General features: G+C 31.0%; 1 protein-coding gene across 1 annotated transcript in view; it reads right to left on the bottom strand.

Annotated features, from left to right (window-relative positions):
- The window catches only part of LOC107453272 (protein Skeletor, isoforms B/C), a 75,730-nt gene extending 55,966 nt beyond the window's left edge, over positions 1-19,764 (bottom strand). The window contains exons 1-2 of the mRNA XM_043050114.2: positions 19,483-19,764; positions 1,783-1,935 (exon numbers count right to left, since the gene is read on the bottom strand). Of these exons, the coding sequence (XP_042906048.1) occupies positions 1,783-1,935; positions 19,483-19,567 (238 nt within the window). The 5' untranslated portion in view covers positions 19,568-19,764. The remainder of the gene's footprint in view (positions 1-1,782; positions 1,936-19,482) is intronic.
- Between the last annotated feature and the right edge of the window lie 401 nt (positions 19,765-20,165).

The raw sequence follows: 20,165 nt of genomic DNA, 5'->3' as shown, positions 1-20,165 counted from the left end.
TACTCTCGCTCTCCGTTCCCTCCCTCAATGCTCTCTGGAAGTATGAAATAATTTTATTACTTTTTACTTTACTTTTATATCTGTACATTTATATTTATGGAACATTCCTTAGCTTTAGCTTCGAACTCTGTAAACAGGGCATGTGTACATTTACAGAACTTTCTCAATTACAGTTTCGGTGCTATGTAAAAGACAATCGCATTTACATTTGTTTTGTTGCTGCTTTGAGAACTTTACTAAACTGTTTACAGCTTAGATAATGATGTAAACACTTCATCTTTACATCTGGACACCATCATTTACAATTCATGATCATATATTATGTTCCAAATTTTATTATTCTCCTTACCTATAGGGCATGTAACATGGGCCATTTATATTGCGGAACATTCTTCAGTTGTAAGTTTTACACCTGTGCAACCGAGGGTCACTCCCGGGGTTGTTTCATTTGAAAGCCTACTTTGTTCATTACAATCTATACGTTTTCTTCTACTGATAAGACACAGACCTGTCTGTGTCTTATCAGTAGAAGTTTTTTTTTTTTTTTTTTTTNTTTTTTTTTTTGTTAAGGTTTTGATTCATAAATTTAAAAATAAAACAAGTGAAAAAAATGTAAAAAAAAACAAATTTAAAAAAAAAACAACTTAAAAATCTCAATGACAAATTTACGTATTTTTTTTTTCAAAATAAATAAAGAATAAATCATCTCTATAGCATTTTATTTTGTTTAACCCCCCATCTGATTTCTTATTGAAGCATTATTATTGGATAAGCAAATCTTATTACAGGATCACGATACCCTGTTTCCACTAGCAGGTTTAAGTCAGCATACGGCAAAGAAAGCTTAACTTTAAGCCGAGCAAGTTTAAATCCGTTTCCATTTATATATATTTGAGCTAGCTGAACTATAGCTCTTTTGGGTGCGCTGATATATTAAAATTCGGTTAAAGATTGCGAGCTTTGTTTGAACGCCAGCTCTGTTTGAGATTTTTGTTTGAACGCAAAAATATCAAATTTGTTCGTTTTTTATTTAACAATCGACTCTTTTCATTAAAATGGAAAAAGATAGACAGCGTAATTTTAAAATCATGTTCCATTTGCTCATAAATTTTTTTATTTTCATTTACAACGAGATCAAGAATTTTTTTTATTTATTTTAAGCTGTATACTAACCCGTTACGGGAATTGCAGTTAATTTTTGCATTTTGTGTGGGTTTTTTTTGTGGTGTTTATGTTTTAAATAAATGTTGTTTTATAAAAACTGTCTCTTCAGATTTATTCGTTTTCCATTCATTGCTACCTTCTCTGCGGCAGCCAACTTGGAAAAATAACAAGCTTAAAAACGTAAGAATGTTCTTCGCAAGCGTTGCCACTACTTTCAGCAAGGTCGCCTCTTAAGCTGGCTTAAGCCTGCTAGTGGAAACAGAGGTACAAAAAAACAAAGATACACTTTCTTTCAACTGTCTTAAAAGTGAAATTCTTTAATTTATAATTATATTCACTTTCAAAGTACTTATTATAGGAAACTCTGGTAGGATAGATTAGTAACCATTTTGTGTTATAATATTAACGTGACAAACATACGAGTTAAACATCCATGTGTTTAAAATTAAACACTTATAGAACATGTAAAATATACTTTTAAAAATGCGTCTATAAAAATCATTGAATTGTATAAATAAAATCTGCATTTATTGAAAATTATAAACTTTTATATTTTAAGTAATAATATAAAGTGATAAGCCAAAATTTATAATCCTAATGTTGAATTTGGAGATGTACCTGGTCCTTGTCCATCGTAAGAAAAGTCCTTTATGAATATAGTTCGATCGTCGACAGCGTATACTGTTCCCTGAACATCATGGGCATAGTGTTTGAAGGGTCCTATTTCGGTACCATAGTAAGGAGTCGCTGCATGCGAACACACCAGAAACACTATAGACACAAAAAGAAACACACATTAGAAACACATACACACAAGCTCTTTGGTTTTTCTTCTCACACTAAATAATTATTATAAAATTTCTTTACAAATAACTACCCATCAAAACTGATGGTTTATGTTGGTTTTAGTGTGATTCATGATGGTCCGTTAAACATCATTTGATGGTCACCATTATCGTTCATAGTTTTTGATATGCAAACAAACATCCATCATTCCATGATGGAAAATGCTACTTTAGTACTAGGATGGTTAACCATTAAGAGAAGTTTGATTCTCATGGACCAACAATATACGATGGTTCAAACTATGCATTTCTTTGATAGTTTAATACGAATTCTTGTTGGTTCTCAGAAATAAGCCATCAAAACGATTTGCTTGTTTCTTATGTTTGCCCATCAAAAATCAGTCCGAATTCTTAGATTGGGGAGATGGTTGTTCTTAATCTTTTCAACATTTGTTTTCAAAGAAACTATGATGGAAATTTGTGACCGTCCACTACGGTACAATAATCCATTTCCATGACGGTTTAGTACTAATTATTGATGGTTTAGCAGGAATATACTATAAAATTTTTTTTTAATGTTTGTCCATCAAAAATCAGTCCGAATTCTTAGATTGGGGAGATGGTTGTTCTTAATCTTTTCAACATTTGTTTTCTAAGAAACTATGATGGAAATTTGTGACCGTCCACTACGGTACAATAATCCATTTCCGTGACGGTTTAGTACTAATTATTGATGGTTTAGCAGGAATATACTATCAAATTTTTTTTTAATGCTTGCCCATCAAAAATCAGTCCGAATTCTTAGATTGGGGAGATGGTGGTTCATAAAAGTTTCAATATTTGATTTCTAAAAAAACTATGATGGAAATTTCTGATAGTTTAACATGAACAAACCATCAAAAACAAGTTGCTATTCTTATGTTAGACCATCAAAAATCAGTCCGAATTCTTAGATTGGGGAGATGGTTACTTATGTTGGCTACCATCAAAAATATAATGGTTTATGATGGAATTATTGATGGTTACCATTAAGATTATGTTGGTCCATTAATGGAAAACCATCAAAAATTATGACTTTTGTATTTTTTAACCAATAAATGGAAATAAATAACAAAATTTGATAGTTAACGTTGCGCTGCAGTTACACTAATGTACCATTGGTGAAAGTTTGAGATTTAGCTGATAGAGTATGTACTCTAATATCAGAAATGTGTAGTAACAACTCTGGGAAAAAAATGATGACATATCTGCGACTCGAGCATCAAGAAGTCATTACACTAAGGCGAGATTCACCATTCATATTATCGCAATAAAAAAAATCAAGATACTAAAAAACATATGGAAATTCGGAGAAAAAAATTTCCAGCAAAACAACCGAAATAGGTCTTTGATTTATGATGTAATCAGCTCGCATCACGCGTATTCTATTTTTTTACATTAGGTCTGTAACATGATCGCCATTGGTGATTATAGTTTGATATCCCGGTAGCCATTTTTCATCCATTGGCGACCGCTAATTTAGAGCTCTATTCTAAGGTCCTATTGAAATTTGGAGAAGAGACTTCGATCTTAGGCCTCTCTTTTTGTAAACTAGGCCCTGTTAATGATCAGAAAAAAATCTTTGCACTTGCTTTTACTACAAAGAATGTAATGGTAATCAGCCATTCCTCGTCCTATGCGTCTCTACAAACCGACAGGTTGTTAATTGCTAAGGAAAGAACCGTTGGAAACTTATTCAGGGATGTATGAAGGATAGAGCAATTTATAAATTTAAAAAACGAGAAAAAATGGCTTTCATATTGGCTAATGTAACGCACTTCTCTTTTATATATTAACAAATACATTAGCTGTTGTATATAACTAAATATTATCTCTGAAACGTAAAAATTCTCCCCCTTATCATATTAGCTGAAAGTCTTCAAAAATGGGATAAAAAAAGTGGTTTATTTATTATTTAAATATCGTAAACACCAGAACGTTCATAAATTTAAATAAATAATTGATTAAAAAATTACACTACTAATAAGTTCAATTATTAAAGAGTAAATAAAAAAATGAAATTTCAATACCAGAAAAGCACAGAGATATATTTTTACAAATTTAGTTTCAGTTTGATATCGTTTTTTGCACTTCCAACGCTGTTTTGCCTTCGATTTTTTTTCTTTTTCACTTTTTTTTTCTCTTTCTTTCTCTCTTTTTTTGTTTTTTTACTCAACGCAAAAATTCAGAGCTATCCTTTTTTTCATCAAACAATAGTTGCATCGATAAATGGTCAAGTTTTAGGAATCAGTTTTTATCAATTTGTTTTATTTATGCATGCATAGTTTCATTAAAAAAAAAAAGAAATAGAAACTCTAATGTTGAATTCAATTTTAAGTACGCTAAATGTTTGGAAGTCATTAACACAAGAATATTCAGTTGTGTTCAGAGAAAATTATGTTCATAGAGCGTTCTCTTATAAAGGATACATTTCACACACAAAAAAAAATGGCTGACTAGTACAGAATTATAATAAGTTGTATTCTATTTATACGAGGAAATGCTAAATAATTTTTTTTTCATTTATGAAAGTTTCATTATTTCAATTCTAGCAATCATCCTTTATTTGTAGAACTCATTTTAAGCACGTAAAACAAAAAAACATGTACGGGGAAAAAAAATAACATTGTAAATTAAAATTGAATTTGCCGCATGGATCCATTTTTTTTTCAACAATAGGTTACTTATAAACACTGGAAACGTACTTCTTTTTCAATAAATCTGTTTTATCTATATCACCTATCACAGCTAACTGGAATTCCATCGTTAAAAAAAGAATCGTGTGTGTGTGTGTGTGTGCCTTTTCTTAGTTAACATTAAATTTTAAAAGAGAACGATGGCTTTCGGCCTTTTCTTTTCAAGACAAGAAGAAGAATTGAGAGCGAGTGTCTCTTAGGCGGTATTTTTTTCAAGGGCAAGGAAGGCATCAAAAATTCACCGGCAAGTGTGTCCTCTTTCGTGAAAATATTCTGTCTGTGACCGCCAAAAAAGATTCCCAACTCAAAACATGACCCATTGCGAAGGAAATCGGGGTCAGTAAAAGGGTAAATATGTCCCAATTCCCAAACTCGCATCGGACTTCAACGTTAAGTGATTAAAATTCCGTCTCTCTTTCCATTTCTTTTGGGCATTTGACATTAAAAGAATGTTTGGAGTGTGTGATTTCGACCGCTGACACTGATTTTAGAACAAGATCTTAAATGTCATACGATTCTTTAATGAGCATGCAAAGTTTTATAATTACGAGCATGGTGATTTCTATATTAGGATTCTTATGACAAACTGCTTAAAAGAAATTGGGTGTATGGCCGTGCAGATACAGAACTGGGCGATCTGCTAGGGTCGTCCAATGTCCGCTAAAATTAATGTCTGTCATTTATGAGCACATCCTATACCTAATCTTCAAATTAACGTAGGATGATCTGCCGAAGTGCGAAATATGAATTTTTTTTCTAAGCAATGTACACATTAACGGATTCCGCATAGTTGAAGTTCAAGTGTTTTTTTTAAAGAGTTTTGTAAATGATTGATAACTTGTGACAAGTTAATACAATAAAAATATCAACTATTTTGTTTCATTATATTAATTAATATGTTTATTAATCATCATTTGATTCCTTCGATATCAAAAAAAGAAAAACATTTTAATTTCCTTAGTTGTAATGACATTCTAACCGTTTGTTTCACTGCAATGTTGATAGATTCTTTTAAACTGATTCGTTGTTTGCTTAATTATAATGATTTAATTCCTTTGGTAACAAAATGAATAAATAACATTACAGTCCCTGGCCAAGTTATTAGAATAAAATTCTATGCGAAATCTTAATTATCAGGTGATACTATACATCAGCTTTTATTGTTTTTTACGCAGCTGAAACCGGTTTGCACTTGCTCACGATCGTGTATCAATGGGTTGAATTAGACGACATATTATATATATATTCGACGATTGGTTATAAGTTAGACGATGTATTATATAACTGTCGAGGGGTGTGGTTGAAGGAAGGGCCATGAGGTGTAGATCATCCGCCAACTGCCTGTGCTAGATGTTGTATATCCCCATTCAAATGAAAAACACAGATTTTTGTAGACGAAGGCATTCATTCAGCATCTTTATTTTATCTCGGTTTTAAGAACATGTTCATTTCAGTATACGGCTCATCAATTCACAAGAGCCTAGCTGGATCCTCCCTGTGTGCTCCAGGGAGTAGATAGTAATTTAATTTAAGTCATTGGAATAATAATTGTTTTCTTGCTGAATTACATGATGCATCAAATAAATAATTAGAAGATAAGGAAAAACTTATTATGGTAAAAATCAACGATTAAACTCTAGAGCACACAGGGGGATAAAAACAAAAATTATCCTGCTGCTGAAAAAGCAACCAACTTCTCGAGATCCACGGGGAATACTGGTCTATCTCCAAAAGATAGCGTCCCCTCCCTAGCGGTTGCAAGAATCTCTAAAGACGAGCTATGAGTCGAGCCCTAGAGATCCTGCAAAGGCAATGAAGAGGGCGCTCCTGTTGGAGACAGCCCAGTATGAAAAGTAAATATTGTGGTGATCCCATGATCACACCACAATAACTATAGAATATTTATTATATCAGTATATAATAATAATGAGACCAAATTATTAGACGCACTGTAGTTTTTGAATAATGACATGTTTTGCATGAATTTGTATGCAATACTTTTATGTTTACACACTCATGTAATGGGTTTTTAATCAGGAGATTTTTTACATACTTCCTATTAGTATCTATATTATATAAAACGCTAATACGTACGTATGTATGTATCAATAAAACCGATTATATTTCTTTTCTCGCGCTGGCAACAGTTTTCATTTTTAATTGTTAGGTTTCGGCGCGCAAGAGCACGTAGTGAGCAACCAGATAACAATAACCAGAGTGAGCATTATCAGGTTGTTCAATTCAGATTCATGCACTAAAAACATGACAATATTTAATTTAAACTCAATTAGGAATTAATTAATTAATTGAAGTGAGAATGCTTTAAAAGGCCGCTGTTGAATTGATATTTTTCTACTGGGAGCTACCTAAACGTCTAAAAAACGTTTAAGTGTTTGTATTGAATGCATTGAATTTTTTTATATTTCGCGTTTATTTATGCATTGAATTTTCACGCTTTAAAATGCAGAATATTAGTGAAGCAATATTTGATAATTTATTTTGCTAATATGTTTCTTATTTAGCTAATGTTTTGATTTTTTCACCATGTACAATCTAAATAGCTAATATACTTTTTTAAAAGCCAATAAGAACATTGGTAGAATTCTTCTACATAAGTACAATACTATGTCTTTGATGATAAAATACTATGTCTTTGATGATAATATATTATGTCTTTGTGCCAGAACATTGTGTTCATTGGCGAGCGAGCCATGGTTCACGGCGTGAGAACCACATAGGATTGCGTAGCAATTCTCGGGGGTTGGCGAGCGTTAGCGAGCAGGTGGCGGAGCCTCCTAGTTTAACTTATTGCATTACAGTGTTAACCAACTGATACTGGAGCGTAATCAAATGCAAACCGGTTTCATCCGAGTAAAAACAATACAGCTGAATAGTATCACCTGATAATTATAATTTTACATAGAATAGTACCAGTATAGCCCCGGAAACAATTTACGTGATATGCTATTCTTTAAATAGACCTATGTGCCGCATAGGACAAAATTATGAAATTTCGCTCCCGGCCAGTGGTCAATAGTAGTAACTTTTGAAAATTTCGAAAATATGAGGCCACTTTTCTGAAATTCAAAATTCTATACGATTAAAAAAAACCTAATATTATTAATTTAAATATTTCCCGCAATATTTACCATATGTCCATTTCTAAGATTAAGAAAAATTTTCCAGCCTCTTTAAGTAGGTTTATGTACTATACTTAACGTTTTCAACGAATAAAATTTAGAGTTCTTAAGCTATTAATGTAACATAAAATTTACGTTTTTAAACAAACATAAAATTTATATTTGTAAACAAACATAAAATCCATGTTTACAAACAAACACAACATGTATTTGTTACGAAATGAATATGAAATAATTGTAATCTTAATAAAATTAAATTAATTAGATTGCTTTTAAATGTTATAGGTCATAAATTAAAAGAAATACTAATATGTAATTAACTCAAGTGAAGACTTGGATAAAAAAATTTAATAACCCTGAAATTTAAAATCAGTGGTAAAATAACCTGAACAGTTCAGGAATGATTACACCCTTCCCGAGTAAATTGAAATAAGCTCTTGTTAATTTTGTCCGTTAAAGGAAGTTAATTTTGCTCTCTACTATGACGTTTTCGTTATCAATCAACAAAAAATTCAAAATTTTTAAAAAATAAGAAGTATTTTTATATTAAAATAGTTTTTTTATCAAAATTACTTTAGGACATCCTGTTTAAGCAAGCTATTGATTTTAAAGATTTAAGAAAACGATTTGAATTAAAAATAAATATATAAAAAAATTGAAAAACAAAAAAAATCGGAATTTTTTGTAGAGCGCTGGTAACGATTAAAAACAGAAAAGAAAAAAAAAATTGTGATCGCTTTACTACGATCACTGGTTACCCATTGTCCAAATGGTAACCAGTTTAATTAACCAAATTTTTTCAGGTTTGACTCCGATAAACTCCACAACATTTCAAATCCTGCCTATGTACGTGTTTCAAGACGTCGCAAAATACTTTTCCTTCCTCAGTATTCACATTTATATTAAAATCACCGTCAAGTCAGTAATTATAAGTTAATAATAAAAAAGAATATAAAAATACTTTAAATTATTATTATGTAAATACATTAAGAATGTCTGCTAGTGAAAAGAAAAACAGCAGCGGTCGCCATAGCAACGCATGCAATGACGACGCATGCGCACTGCTTACTATTACTCTTGTACGCAGTTGAAAAGTACGAGGACGTTCACATTAAAGTGCGTACGCCATGAAACCCAAAACAAGACCCATTGGCAAAATGGCAAAAAAATTAAAAATTTCATTGGCAAAAAAATTTAAATTATAATAAATTCAACTATATTCGTTAACAATATCTTTTCAGGTGGATATTAAATTTTTTTTTCCCAATCTATCAAGTATTCAGAGTGGGCGATCCAGTTGTACTGCGATAAAACATCACACTGATGATGTGTGTTCCAAATTACTTTCAAAATGAACGTCGTAATCAATTGTTTTAGGTAAATGTCTTCGAAAATAAATAAATAAAAACATTTCAAACTCTGAGGTCCATATCGTGTGCCATTCCACTCCGATGAAGGCCAAATTCTTGAGCGAGATTCACCAAAACTCAGTCAAGAAAAACGGTTTCGCCTCTATGCCGATAACTGCAGTTTCCGATGATGCCTTTTATTTTATTTAAAGAATCACTCAGCCATTTAGGGTTTGTTTGCTTTTTGTTAAAAAAAATAAATAATTATGATACTTCTAAGAATAATCTTTTTTTTTTTCTGTGTCCGTATACAGCAGGAAGGGAACGAAAATAGTTTAATCAATTTTTTTTAAGCATCAGTTTGATAAGATAAAGTGGATCGTGTCGGAAAGATTCCAGACCTTTCAACTTTGAAATTTAATATGGAAAGATAAACCTAGTAACGTAACCATTAACTAAAAAAAATCACAAAATGCACAGTGTACGCAAACGAAACACAACAATTAAGTCTCGTTCAGAGTAAAAGTGAAAAAGATATAACTATGAATTATAATTATAGCTATATATATATACAGTCAAATTGCAGTGCGGATATAGTGAACCGAAATAATTTCGGTCCCCTGAAGGTTCACTATTGCGGGGTTTGACTCTCTCTCTCTCTCTCTCTCTCTCTCTCTCTATATATATATATATATATATANAACTAGACAAATCAGTTAAAGCAGTGTTCCCCAACCTTTTTATCACCGCGTGCCTGTCAACGTTTGATAATTTTACCGCGGCCCGCTGGGGGGGTATATTTTAGATTATTTTGATTGATTAATTTTAATTTAATTGCATTTAAACATGCCTTCAAAATCAAATACAGTTACACCAAAAAATAAATATAAACTGATTTAAAATTTTTACTTACCGAACGTTAAATCAATGAGTCACGATCGAGAGAGAAGACGAAGTTCTTCATTAGTTCCAATGTAAATTTCGCGCCTCGCTTTCATGTTATACTTATATTTACAGTTATGATGATTGATTTTTTTTTTAATTAAAACTAATTGAAAGAGAAAATAGTTGCGGTGGTTTTCTTTTTTTTTTTACTATTTAAAATATTAAAAAATTTACGTCACTACTTTCGGAGCCCCTTTTTTTTTAAATAAATAAAATTTTAATGGAACACAAATATTTTTAATTTGGGTTATAAACCTAGGAATTTAAATTCAGTTTCGATGAAATGGGCAGCCCGGTACCATTTGATCCGCGGACTGAGTTAAAGTATATAACAGATGAAAAATTTTATATTTTACTTATTTATTCCATGAAATAACTAATGATAGACTATTAAAGGGGAAAATAGACAATTTCTGATATATTTTATAAATCATAAATAGCTCAAATCTCTCGAAAAGTACATTTTATCCTTATTGCGGATGATTAATTGATGAATAATAAGGAGAAGCAGATGATATAATTTATTATTTTTCATATTAATAACTAAGTCTATTTAAGAGCAACGGAATGAAGCGTGTAGACCAGGGATGGCGAACCAGTGGCACGCGTGCCACTTATGGCACGCGACACAATATTTTGGGCACGCCACCGATCACATAGTTTACTATGAAGCCTATTAACAATTCAATTAAAATTCGCAAAAAAAGAACAATTAAAGCCAAAAAAGCAATTAATAACCGCAAAAAAACAAACGAATAATAAATAACTAGCAAAAAATATAACAGTTCTGCTTAAACTAATATCTTATAACCCTAATATAAGTTATTTATCATGTAATCTGCAACAACAGAAGTCACACTGATGTTACTTTAAGTTGAATTACGCGTATAACTGAGACATTGCAAAAGTTGAGAATAACATTTTTTCGTAGTAAATAAAGAGTTTTGAGTTGATAAAATTTAGTATTATTATTTACCCAATAATCACGAAGTCAAAACTATTTGTCGGCACGTCTATGACCTCATTAAAATATATTTGAGAAAAAATGGCACGTTGGTGCATGAAGGTTCGTCACCCCTGGTGTAGACGCACACACTAGTCATTGCGAAGCAGCTATGAGCAGTTCAAAACTAACTAAAAGCATCTGAAACCGGAATTTCATTCTTTTACTTTTTGTACATGTAAATTGATGTGGTTTACTTATATTATAGGTTTGTAAAAAATTGAGTTATGCAAACAAAACAAAAAAATCGCAATAAATTAGTCATTGATCTAAATTTTTATAATAATGAAAAATAATACCGAATTATCTTATTATAATAACAGCGAATACTAATATAATTATAACGAATATCAATAAAACAATAAAGAATATTAACAAAATAATAACGAATATAAATAAAACAATAACGAATATTAATAAAATAATAACAATATTAATAAAATAATTACGAATACTGATGTAATAGTACCGAACACTTTTCTCTCAGTATTAATATTACTGTAATTATGAAATGCGAATTGACTTATTAGCATTAATAACAAGATTTAATCAACTGCCAAAAATTTGAAACAAACACATTCTCTCTCGAATAATTCTTATCTCGTTTCTTCTTTGATTTAAAAATATATTTCGCTGTGTATTTTATTATACATTCAAGTCACAAAATTATGAGGAAAATTCATGACTTTGAAATTACGTATGGATTCGAATTTAACTCACTGACACAAAGACGACTCAACTCTGTCATGCAGAACCGCATAATTTTTATTCTTTTCGTACTGTGATGACACCAATGAATATCTATGATAGTGACGGCAGACGATATTTTTAATGCAGATGATATTTTTAAAGCAGACGATAAGACTTGATATTGACAGCAAATATGCTAACTAGATCTTAAAATATGTTTTAATTTGATAGGAGATTTCGCTAGATTTTAAAGTTTCAAACTGTATCCGCGTGTATTGTCCCATATCACGGTCATTGGTCAAACTCGAGGGGAAATAAAAAAGAAAAAAAGAAAAGAGAACAACTTTCCAATAATTTGAAGAAAAAAAAGAAAGCTCTCCTATGGGTGACCCGATTCTCATACATCTTCGCGACGTAAAAAGATTGTCATCTCTGTGTAATTGTACGTTTTTTTTTCTTTTCTTTTCTTTTCTCTTACCCCTTTCATAAGAGTTCATAACTTCAAATAAATAAATTTAAAAAAAATCATAAAAAAGTAAGACGAGGAAAGAAAGATACATTTAAATGACGCTAACAGAATAAAATAAGAGTATTCTGAATAATCTACAGAAGAAAAAAAAAATAGTTCATTTATAAAACATAAACAAATTTTTTTTTTTTGTATCAGTGAAATTACTTTCATCTGATTCCTGTTCTTAGTAGAAAGTATTCGATGCAAAAAAACATTTTTTTTACTTAATTATTTCTTAAAAAAGATAAGTACAATTATTGTAGAAATTTAGATCAAAAAGATACTTCTAACGTGCCTTGGGGAAGAAAAAAAAAACAGGACATCAAAAGCTTCTATATTTATCTGGGTGGTAAAAATGTTTGGGCTAAAATCTATAAGAGGCATTTATCTAAGGATCATAATACGCTTTTACTTCATTTATCGGAGCTGGGATTGAGGTTCTAAATTCGATCCCCTCCTGCTGAAGAATCCCCGTGTAGTAAACGGTGACTGGTGAAAGGTAAAATCTGTCGGGTCACAAAGTCCTCCATATTGAGTACTGAATTGGAAATGGATCGTTCTCTGATTCAAATCAAAAGTACAATCTGTAGATGAATGAATGGGACCACCCTATAAACGGGATGTGACGTGTGTGTGGCTAAAGTCAAATTCTTGGCCATAGATAACGTCACTGAAACTCAAGGGACGCACCCTCTGCCTTAAATTCGCTTGATTTCATCAAACAGGCTTGCTGGTGTTGGCAAGTAGCATTCGAAACAACAACAGCTTCATTCATTATTATTATTATATATTTTCTAACTTAATTTTAAAACGAACTAAATTTCCAACTCCTCATTGAGCTAAAAGATGGCTCTTACTACTCATACATTTTGTTTAACTTGGATTGCTTTAGGTTAAATTTTAAAGGAATTAGTTAAATTAGTAAATTAAATCTCGTATGTCAACTTACTCAAGTAGATAAAAAAAATATTTATAGCTCATCGTGTGAGAATTCATAAAAGCAAGGCGATCTAATAAATTTAACTCACGGAGCTATGACATGCGTTATTTTCTAATGTTTAACTTTGATAAATAAACTATTATTTTTTTTTTAGCTTTTATTCTTTTTTTTTCTAAAACTCCTTGTGTGATTTCTGGCTATTGATATTTGCTAACTCGAGCGTAATATCATTAATTATACCCCATTAATTCCGTTTTATAATCAGTTTTACGGACTTTTCTGGTTCGTTTCATCGTTTTGGCAATGCATGCAATAATAATAAAACTGTTTATTGAGTAATAAAATATTAGTCTGCATAAAATTTAATGACTATAATGTACTTGAAAATTGTTTTATGATTATTTTAAGAGGGTGATTACAGAAGAAGTTACTTAAATATGTCAGGGAACAGCTGCGATTGAGGAGAAACTATATATAAAAAGGAGGAAAAAACATCGTTGATCAACACATATGAATAACCGGATTTAAAATATTTATATTTTTAAAACTATTACAGATATTAGAATATGTAAAACACGAAATTAATGAAAAATGCATCCATATTTTTTTCCTATTCTGTTACAAATGCTCGTTGTGCGTCCATTTCGCAACATGACACACAGAGCCTGACAAAGGTAAGGAAATACAGGGCAGTTGCCCCGGGCCCCAAATCGAATAGAAAGTATATTTTAGGTTTCCTTCTTTAATGAACTTTTTTTTTAAACAAAATATCAGTACAGTGTATAATAAATACGTCAGTTTCATGTTAGCTTCTTCATTAATCTATCGTATGAACACAATCTATATTTCGTAAATCTATGGTTTTCTGGTACAGAATTCAGCTAAATTTACGCAATTATGATGGACATATTTGGCCAATCAAAAGCATGTATTTTTACATATCGCAAAATGCAATGTCTTTATAAAAATACAGGCATCTGATAGGCTTATGTGACACATCGTAGTTGCGAAAATGTAGCTGAATTCCACCCTAGTGTCAACAAGGATATGAATTTATCGCAGCTAGATGACAAAGTTAACAATCAGAAAATTGCATTCGGTATGATGGACATAGAATTGTCAGAATATCAATAAAATAGACAGGAGATATTTCGTCTCACCTTTTGGGGGGGGGATTTAATAGCTATTTTAGATTCTAGTCAATTTTCTTGTTATATATGTATAACGAGGTGAAAAATTTAAATACCTCCCTAAAGTTAAATACTTCGTTACTGAAATAGTGAAACAGAGGGAGCCCACCAAAGAATATTTCTCCCCGGGCCCCAATTAGGCTAAGTCGGGGCCCTGATGACACAACATCTAATCTAAAATCAAGTTCATTCCATCTCGGTTTGTTGTTCCTTCTTAATGCTGAAAAAAAATTCTTGCAAATCTAGCAGTGTTTTTGGTCTATTAGACTCATGAATAGTTTCCATGAATTACACGAACTGAACCGATTCTGAATTATTAACGCGATCTAGGAAACCAAAAATATTTTCTAAAACGTTCCGTTTCTAAAGATGTTTTTATATTGGATTATTGAGTAAAATATCATGTGGATATTGGATAATCATGCGGATTGAGTAAATATGTGAATATTGGATTATTGAGTAAAATATCACGTGGATATTGGATTATTGAATAAAATATGTGGAGTGCTTTTCTTCAAATGAATAATTTTTTTATCTGCATTTGCATGTTAATTCTTTAAGGTATCCGACTAGTTTCGACAACTTTTTTTTAAATATTAATATGAAATTTTAAAAAAACTAGTTCATGTGTTTTTATACGTAAGTATAAAAACACATGAACTAGATTTTGATTAACTTTCGTTGACGCAATACTGTTTTTGAAAATTTTTTTTTATTAGCACATGACTATATTAATACGAATTAGAGAAAAATAAATTTAAAAAAATAATTTTTTTTTTTAGTAAGTATAAGTAAATTTTTTATATCGCGGGGAAAAATATTGATTTAATAAAATCTAATAAAAGTTCAAACTCTGAAAATTTGCTTATAACAACTTAAAAAATAAGGGTAGTCGTAAACGAAAAAGGTTTCCAATTAATTAAAAGTTTAAATGTATTCGACTTAATTTAAACAATGAATCACTCTTTTATTCTACATTTTTTAACTCATTACTGTTTTTCAAATTTGGTCGAAATTAGGGAAAAACAATCTTAAGTTTTAATTTTTAGAATTAAATTAATTAAAGTTAGAATGAATATTAAAATTCCTTTTCTAAAGACACTAGATGAAAAAAATAATAACTGCGAAAATCCGCATAACTATTTTTTAAGTTGTTATGCGGATTTAATCTTAATTCCGCATAACTGTTCACCCTGTTTTATCAAAAAGCGAACTGTGTTTTTTTAAATTTATTCTAAATTAAAGAAATTCACATAGCGAATTCCTGCGTAAAACTGTGTGTCTCAAATTGAAGTTTGAGGCAAGCACATGATTTTCTTTTTTTTTTCATGCGCAAGTATAAAGAGCAGTAAAACTATTTAACAGTATATTATAAAAAAATAAACAGAAAAAAAAACTGTTCATTTTATTAGTTAAATTTTTAAATATTTTAAAGAAATTTTTTTTCTTTACTGAAATGTGTTTACTTTTGACATTACATTTGCAATTACACGTATTGCTTTCTTCTTCATAGTGGGACATACTATAAATACGTAGACGCACTATCTTTTTGCAAGTCTTTCGATCTTTTTCTTAAAAATTTTATCATTTTTTTTTTAACCATATACTTGCCTCCGTCAAAGTTTGCTTGTTAAAATTGTTCGAAGTCTTATAGAACAGTAACTGAGTAAAAATAAACGATGAAGGAAATTGCACATTCACCTTTATCTCTGGCTTTCTTTTCTTGTATTCGAAACGAATTCTATATTGAGTGACAGGTGCTCCGAATAAACAGTGCGATTCTTAGTGCAAACGATTTACAACCAACCAACTGTTATAAAACGGAATTAATAACAGACTTTTTCTGTCATTTGAAAACATCATAAAAACGACAGTTCAGAATCCGAGTAGTAACATAGCCTATTTCGAATGAAAACCTATTCACGGATGGCTACTTTTGCAACTAATCCAGTCACACATTTCAACAAACTGTCTTAGCTAACATTTGCAAATGAACAGTGTGAAGGAAGCGAAAAACCTTAATAGCTTTTAATCTAATGATCGAATTTTTCGTACACTAACATGCAATCTTAATGATTCGAGAAATCGACCTTAAATATGCTAATTCAGCTTTTACCAAACTTTTTAGTTGTGCGGACTACCAATTTTGTAAAAGAAGAAACTTTTCAAATCTACTAAAAATAAAAATATAAGAAATACATGTGAAACAGACACCTACTGTATTCCTATGGCGTATATATGCAAATATATAGTAACTAGTGAAAATTACTGTACAAGAAGAATTAAGATATTTTTTTTTTATATTAAAGAAATAACTTTAGGGAATAACTTTAAAGAAACAAATTTACTTAACACTGATGTCCTATCACTTAGCTAGTAGAACTGTAATAAAAAGTTTAAAAAAATTAAGATAAAATAAGTTTTAAAAAAAATTCTTAATTTTATATTTAACACTGCTTGTCAATTACTTGCGAGTCCAAATGTTAGTGTGACATATGAAAGTGAAACCTACACAAAGGCCAAAAAAGATGAAAACGGCTTGAAGGTGTTTGAACGAAAGGTCCTGAGGAGAATAATGGGACCTATTAGATATATGACTTATATCTAATAGGTAGATATAGGACCTATATGATAGAGGAGAATGGATAATTAGGTCAAACCTAGAAATCGAGAAAATCATAAAAGAAAAAATCATAAAAGAAAAAATATTGTTCGATGTATCAAATCCCAGTGCCCCTCATGGCTTAGACAGGTAGAGAGGAGAGACAATATTTAAGGCTTGAAAAAAATAATCAACTGGCCCAGAAGCCGCTCAAGGAAAAGTTGGAAGGAAGACGTTATTGACGACTTGGAAATAATGAAGATATATGGCTGCATGGAAAAGAATTGTGAAACAAGCCAGGGTCCACTAAGTGTTGTAGAAGTTTATCCTCAAGTCACTCTCAATACTCAATTTGTTCCAATATTTATTTTTCAAAAATTTAAAAATGCTTCATTGACATAAGTTCACGGCCCAGTACCATGGGTTAGAAACCAGCGTGCTAATTTATTAATACGAACAGTATTTTAAGTAGTAAAATTGGTAACAAAAGTAAAAATGGTGCTAGGAAATCTGAAAGGAAAAAAATTAATTTTCAAAAATTTTCTTTTTAGAAAAAAAAATATATCATGCTTCGGAGTAATAGTAGTTCTGATTCTTCAAATATTTCGACCGTATTATGTTAATGGGTGGCCTTGTTTGCATAGTATCCTCTTTACTTTTATCCATTTTTAAATACGAAACATTAAAATTCAATAAGTCTGTTACTTTTACCTACATGGCTGCGTAGGGTTAACACTAACGTTAGATGACTCGTGAAAAAATTATAGTAATCACTCGTTGTTACCGTGGAAACTATATGATCCTCTATTTTTCAGAATAACTAGGTACTTCATATGAAATACCTAGACAAGAGTCAGTTAAAGTTTATAAAATTAAGTAAAGTATGAAATGCGGCTCTCGAAAGTTTCTTGAATCGGTTCTAGATGCTTTTAGTCAGTTTTGGACGTATGCGTGTAGGCTTCATTCCGTTGCTCTTAGACGATGTTATTAATTCATAATCAGTAGGTAACATAACGACTATAGTTAGTTGCGACTATAGTATAGTTAGTAGGTAAAACACATACTAAGATCTGACTGACTGCAGAACTCACAGGTTTTAAACGCAAAATTTTTTAAATCTCTTTAATCTTTAAAAATGTTTACAAGTATTTATTTATTAATTATTGCTTTAAAAAAAAGTCATGCATTGACTATTCGTTTAAGGTTTTCTTATTTTAATCAAACGGAAATTTATAATACAGTTTTGAAAAATTTTCTTTTTTAATACTTGTTATTACAAATATTTTAAAACATATTAAAACTATCACTTTTCAGCCTTCAATGAGCCGCTCTCAGACCTTTAATTGTGATTATAATTAGTCTAAAACACACATTAAAGCTACTTCATTTTAACCCTAAATGCACCGATATCAGATTGTTTTTCATTCATTGCACTTAAAATACATTTAAAACTGTTAATTGTAATTACAATTCGTTTCTGTATTTCAGTGTGTGTTTCGCCGTTAAAAATAAGAATAAATACATATAACATATTAAAATTATAGCGTTTTAAACCCTCAATGCACCACAATTAGGCCGTTTTTCAATTATCCTAATTACTAAACTATACTAAAACTATCACGCTTTAAGCCTTAACACACCGTGATCCTATCGGTACACCAGCGGCTATCGTATCCAGGGTGCGTAGCCAAATCTTTCAACAAAAAAAGCATCTTTTAAGCACTCAAAAGATATTTTTAAGTACAATATACATTAACAAAATGCAAAATAATTTTCAAATACTTTACATGATCATGAGAAAATAACTATGAACTCCTTTCTTGAATAAATTAGCCATTATAAAATGATCAAGAGATTTTTCGGTTCGATATCAGAGACTGGAAATTGAAGCCTCAAACTGAGAATACGTATCTTGCAAAATGCAGCAGAGTTGCACATGAGAGTGCAATAATTTCACCAAACCCAGCTCAGTAGACGCACATGCGGACCGGCAAAGTAGTTCATCAAACATGTGAAATGATTGCATCAGGCTTTCATACGCTATGGACTGACGGTACGCCGAAATGGAATGTGGTTGAATGAATTATGAAAATGTTGAATAGAACAATGTGAAAAGCACACTTTTGCATAATACGCAGTGGAAATCGACATGGTAAAGAAAAAAAATCTCATTTCTAAAAAAGGGAAAATTAGACTTCTTTTTAAAAACACCCAATGAAAAAAAGCACCTTTAAGTGCTTTTGAAAAACGAAAATAAGCACCTTTAAGCACTTTTTAAAAACGCTATGTACCATGGTTTCATATTAGCATACAAACTATACATGCGGATTAATAAGAAGCAAAATAATTCAAATATCACATAAGTCTGTTTCAGGGGGAAGACTTATAAGTTACAAAAAGAGAACGTAGAGAATGGATAATAACTTACCGGCGGCAGCGGTGATCAGTTGCAACCACTCAGCGAGCATGGCCAAAGGATTGTGTAGAGAAAGATGGTCAGCACAGAAACCCATATAGAATAAGAGAGTCGCTGACCTGGAAGCATCAGGTATGATGACCCAGAAAAGAAAAAAGGAGAACTTCTTTTTACCTTTCGATCTCTTCACTATAATCACTTCTCAGAAAGCGCGAGAAATAATAATCGAGCTGTGAATATCGCTTCAGGGGGGAAGGACAGTGAGAAGCTATCAAAGTATCTTTTTTTCTTCTTCTTTTTTTTGGTAACAAAATTCGATTGGATTCGGCCACATCAATAATTTGGTTCAAGAGAGGTATTTAGCGGGAAAAATTTTCGCAGGGCACCATACCAAAATTTTTCAAAGAAACGTTGTTTTTATTTTTTTAATGAAGATATAATAATCTACTAATAAACAGCTAGAGGTTTCGATCCATGCTCGACCTCGCTCGTCTACCCTCGGAACCTTTTCGGAGAACTTTGCAACTTCTAATTAAACTATAGGGGCCAGTTTTCTAGGTTGTGCTTCCCCCGTACTTTGAGGGTCAGAAATCCAAATCTGTCCTAAGATATATTCGTTCAGAGAAAACATTTTTGTGTCTGATTTCGCAATTTAAAATATCTTTTGCGTTAACTAATTAGCATATTAGTTAGCG

The sequence above is a fragment of the Parasteatoda tepidariorum genome, chromosome 2 (assembly GCF_043381705.1).
Source record: "Parasteatoda tepidariorum isolate YZ-2023 chromosome 2, CAS_Ptep_4.0, whole genome shotgun sequence".
NCBI classification, from domain to species: Eukaryota; Metazoa; Arthropoda; class Arachnida; order Araneae; family Theridiidae; genus Parasteatoda; species Parasteatoda tepidariorum.
The sequence above is the reverse complement of the archived record's forward strand: the minus strand, read 5'-3'. Positions and strand labels throughout refer to the sequence as shown.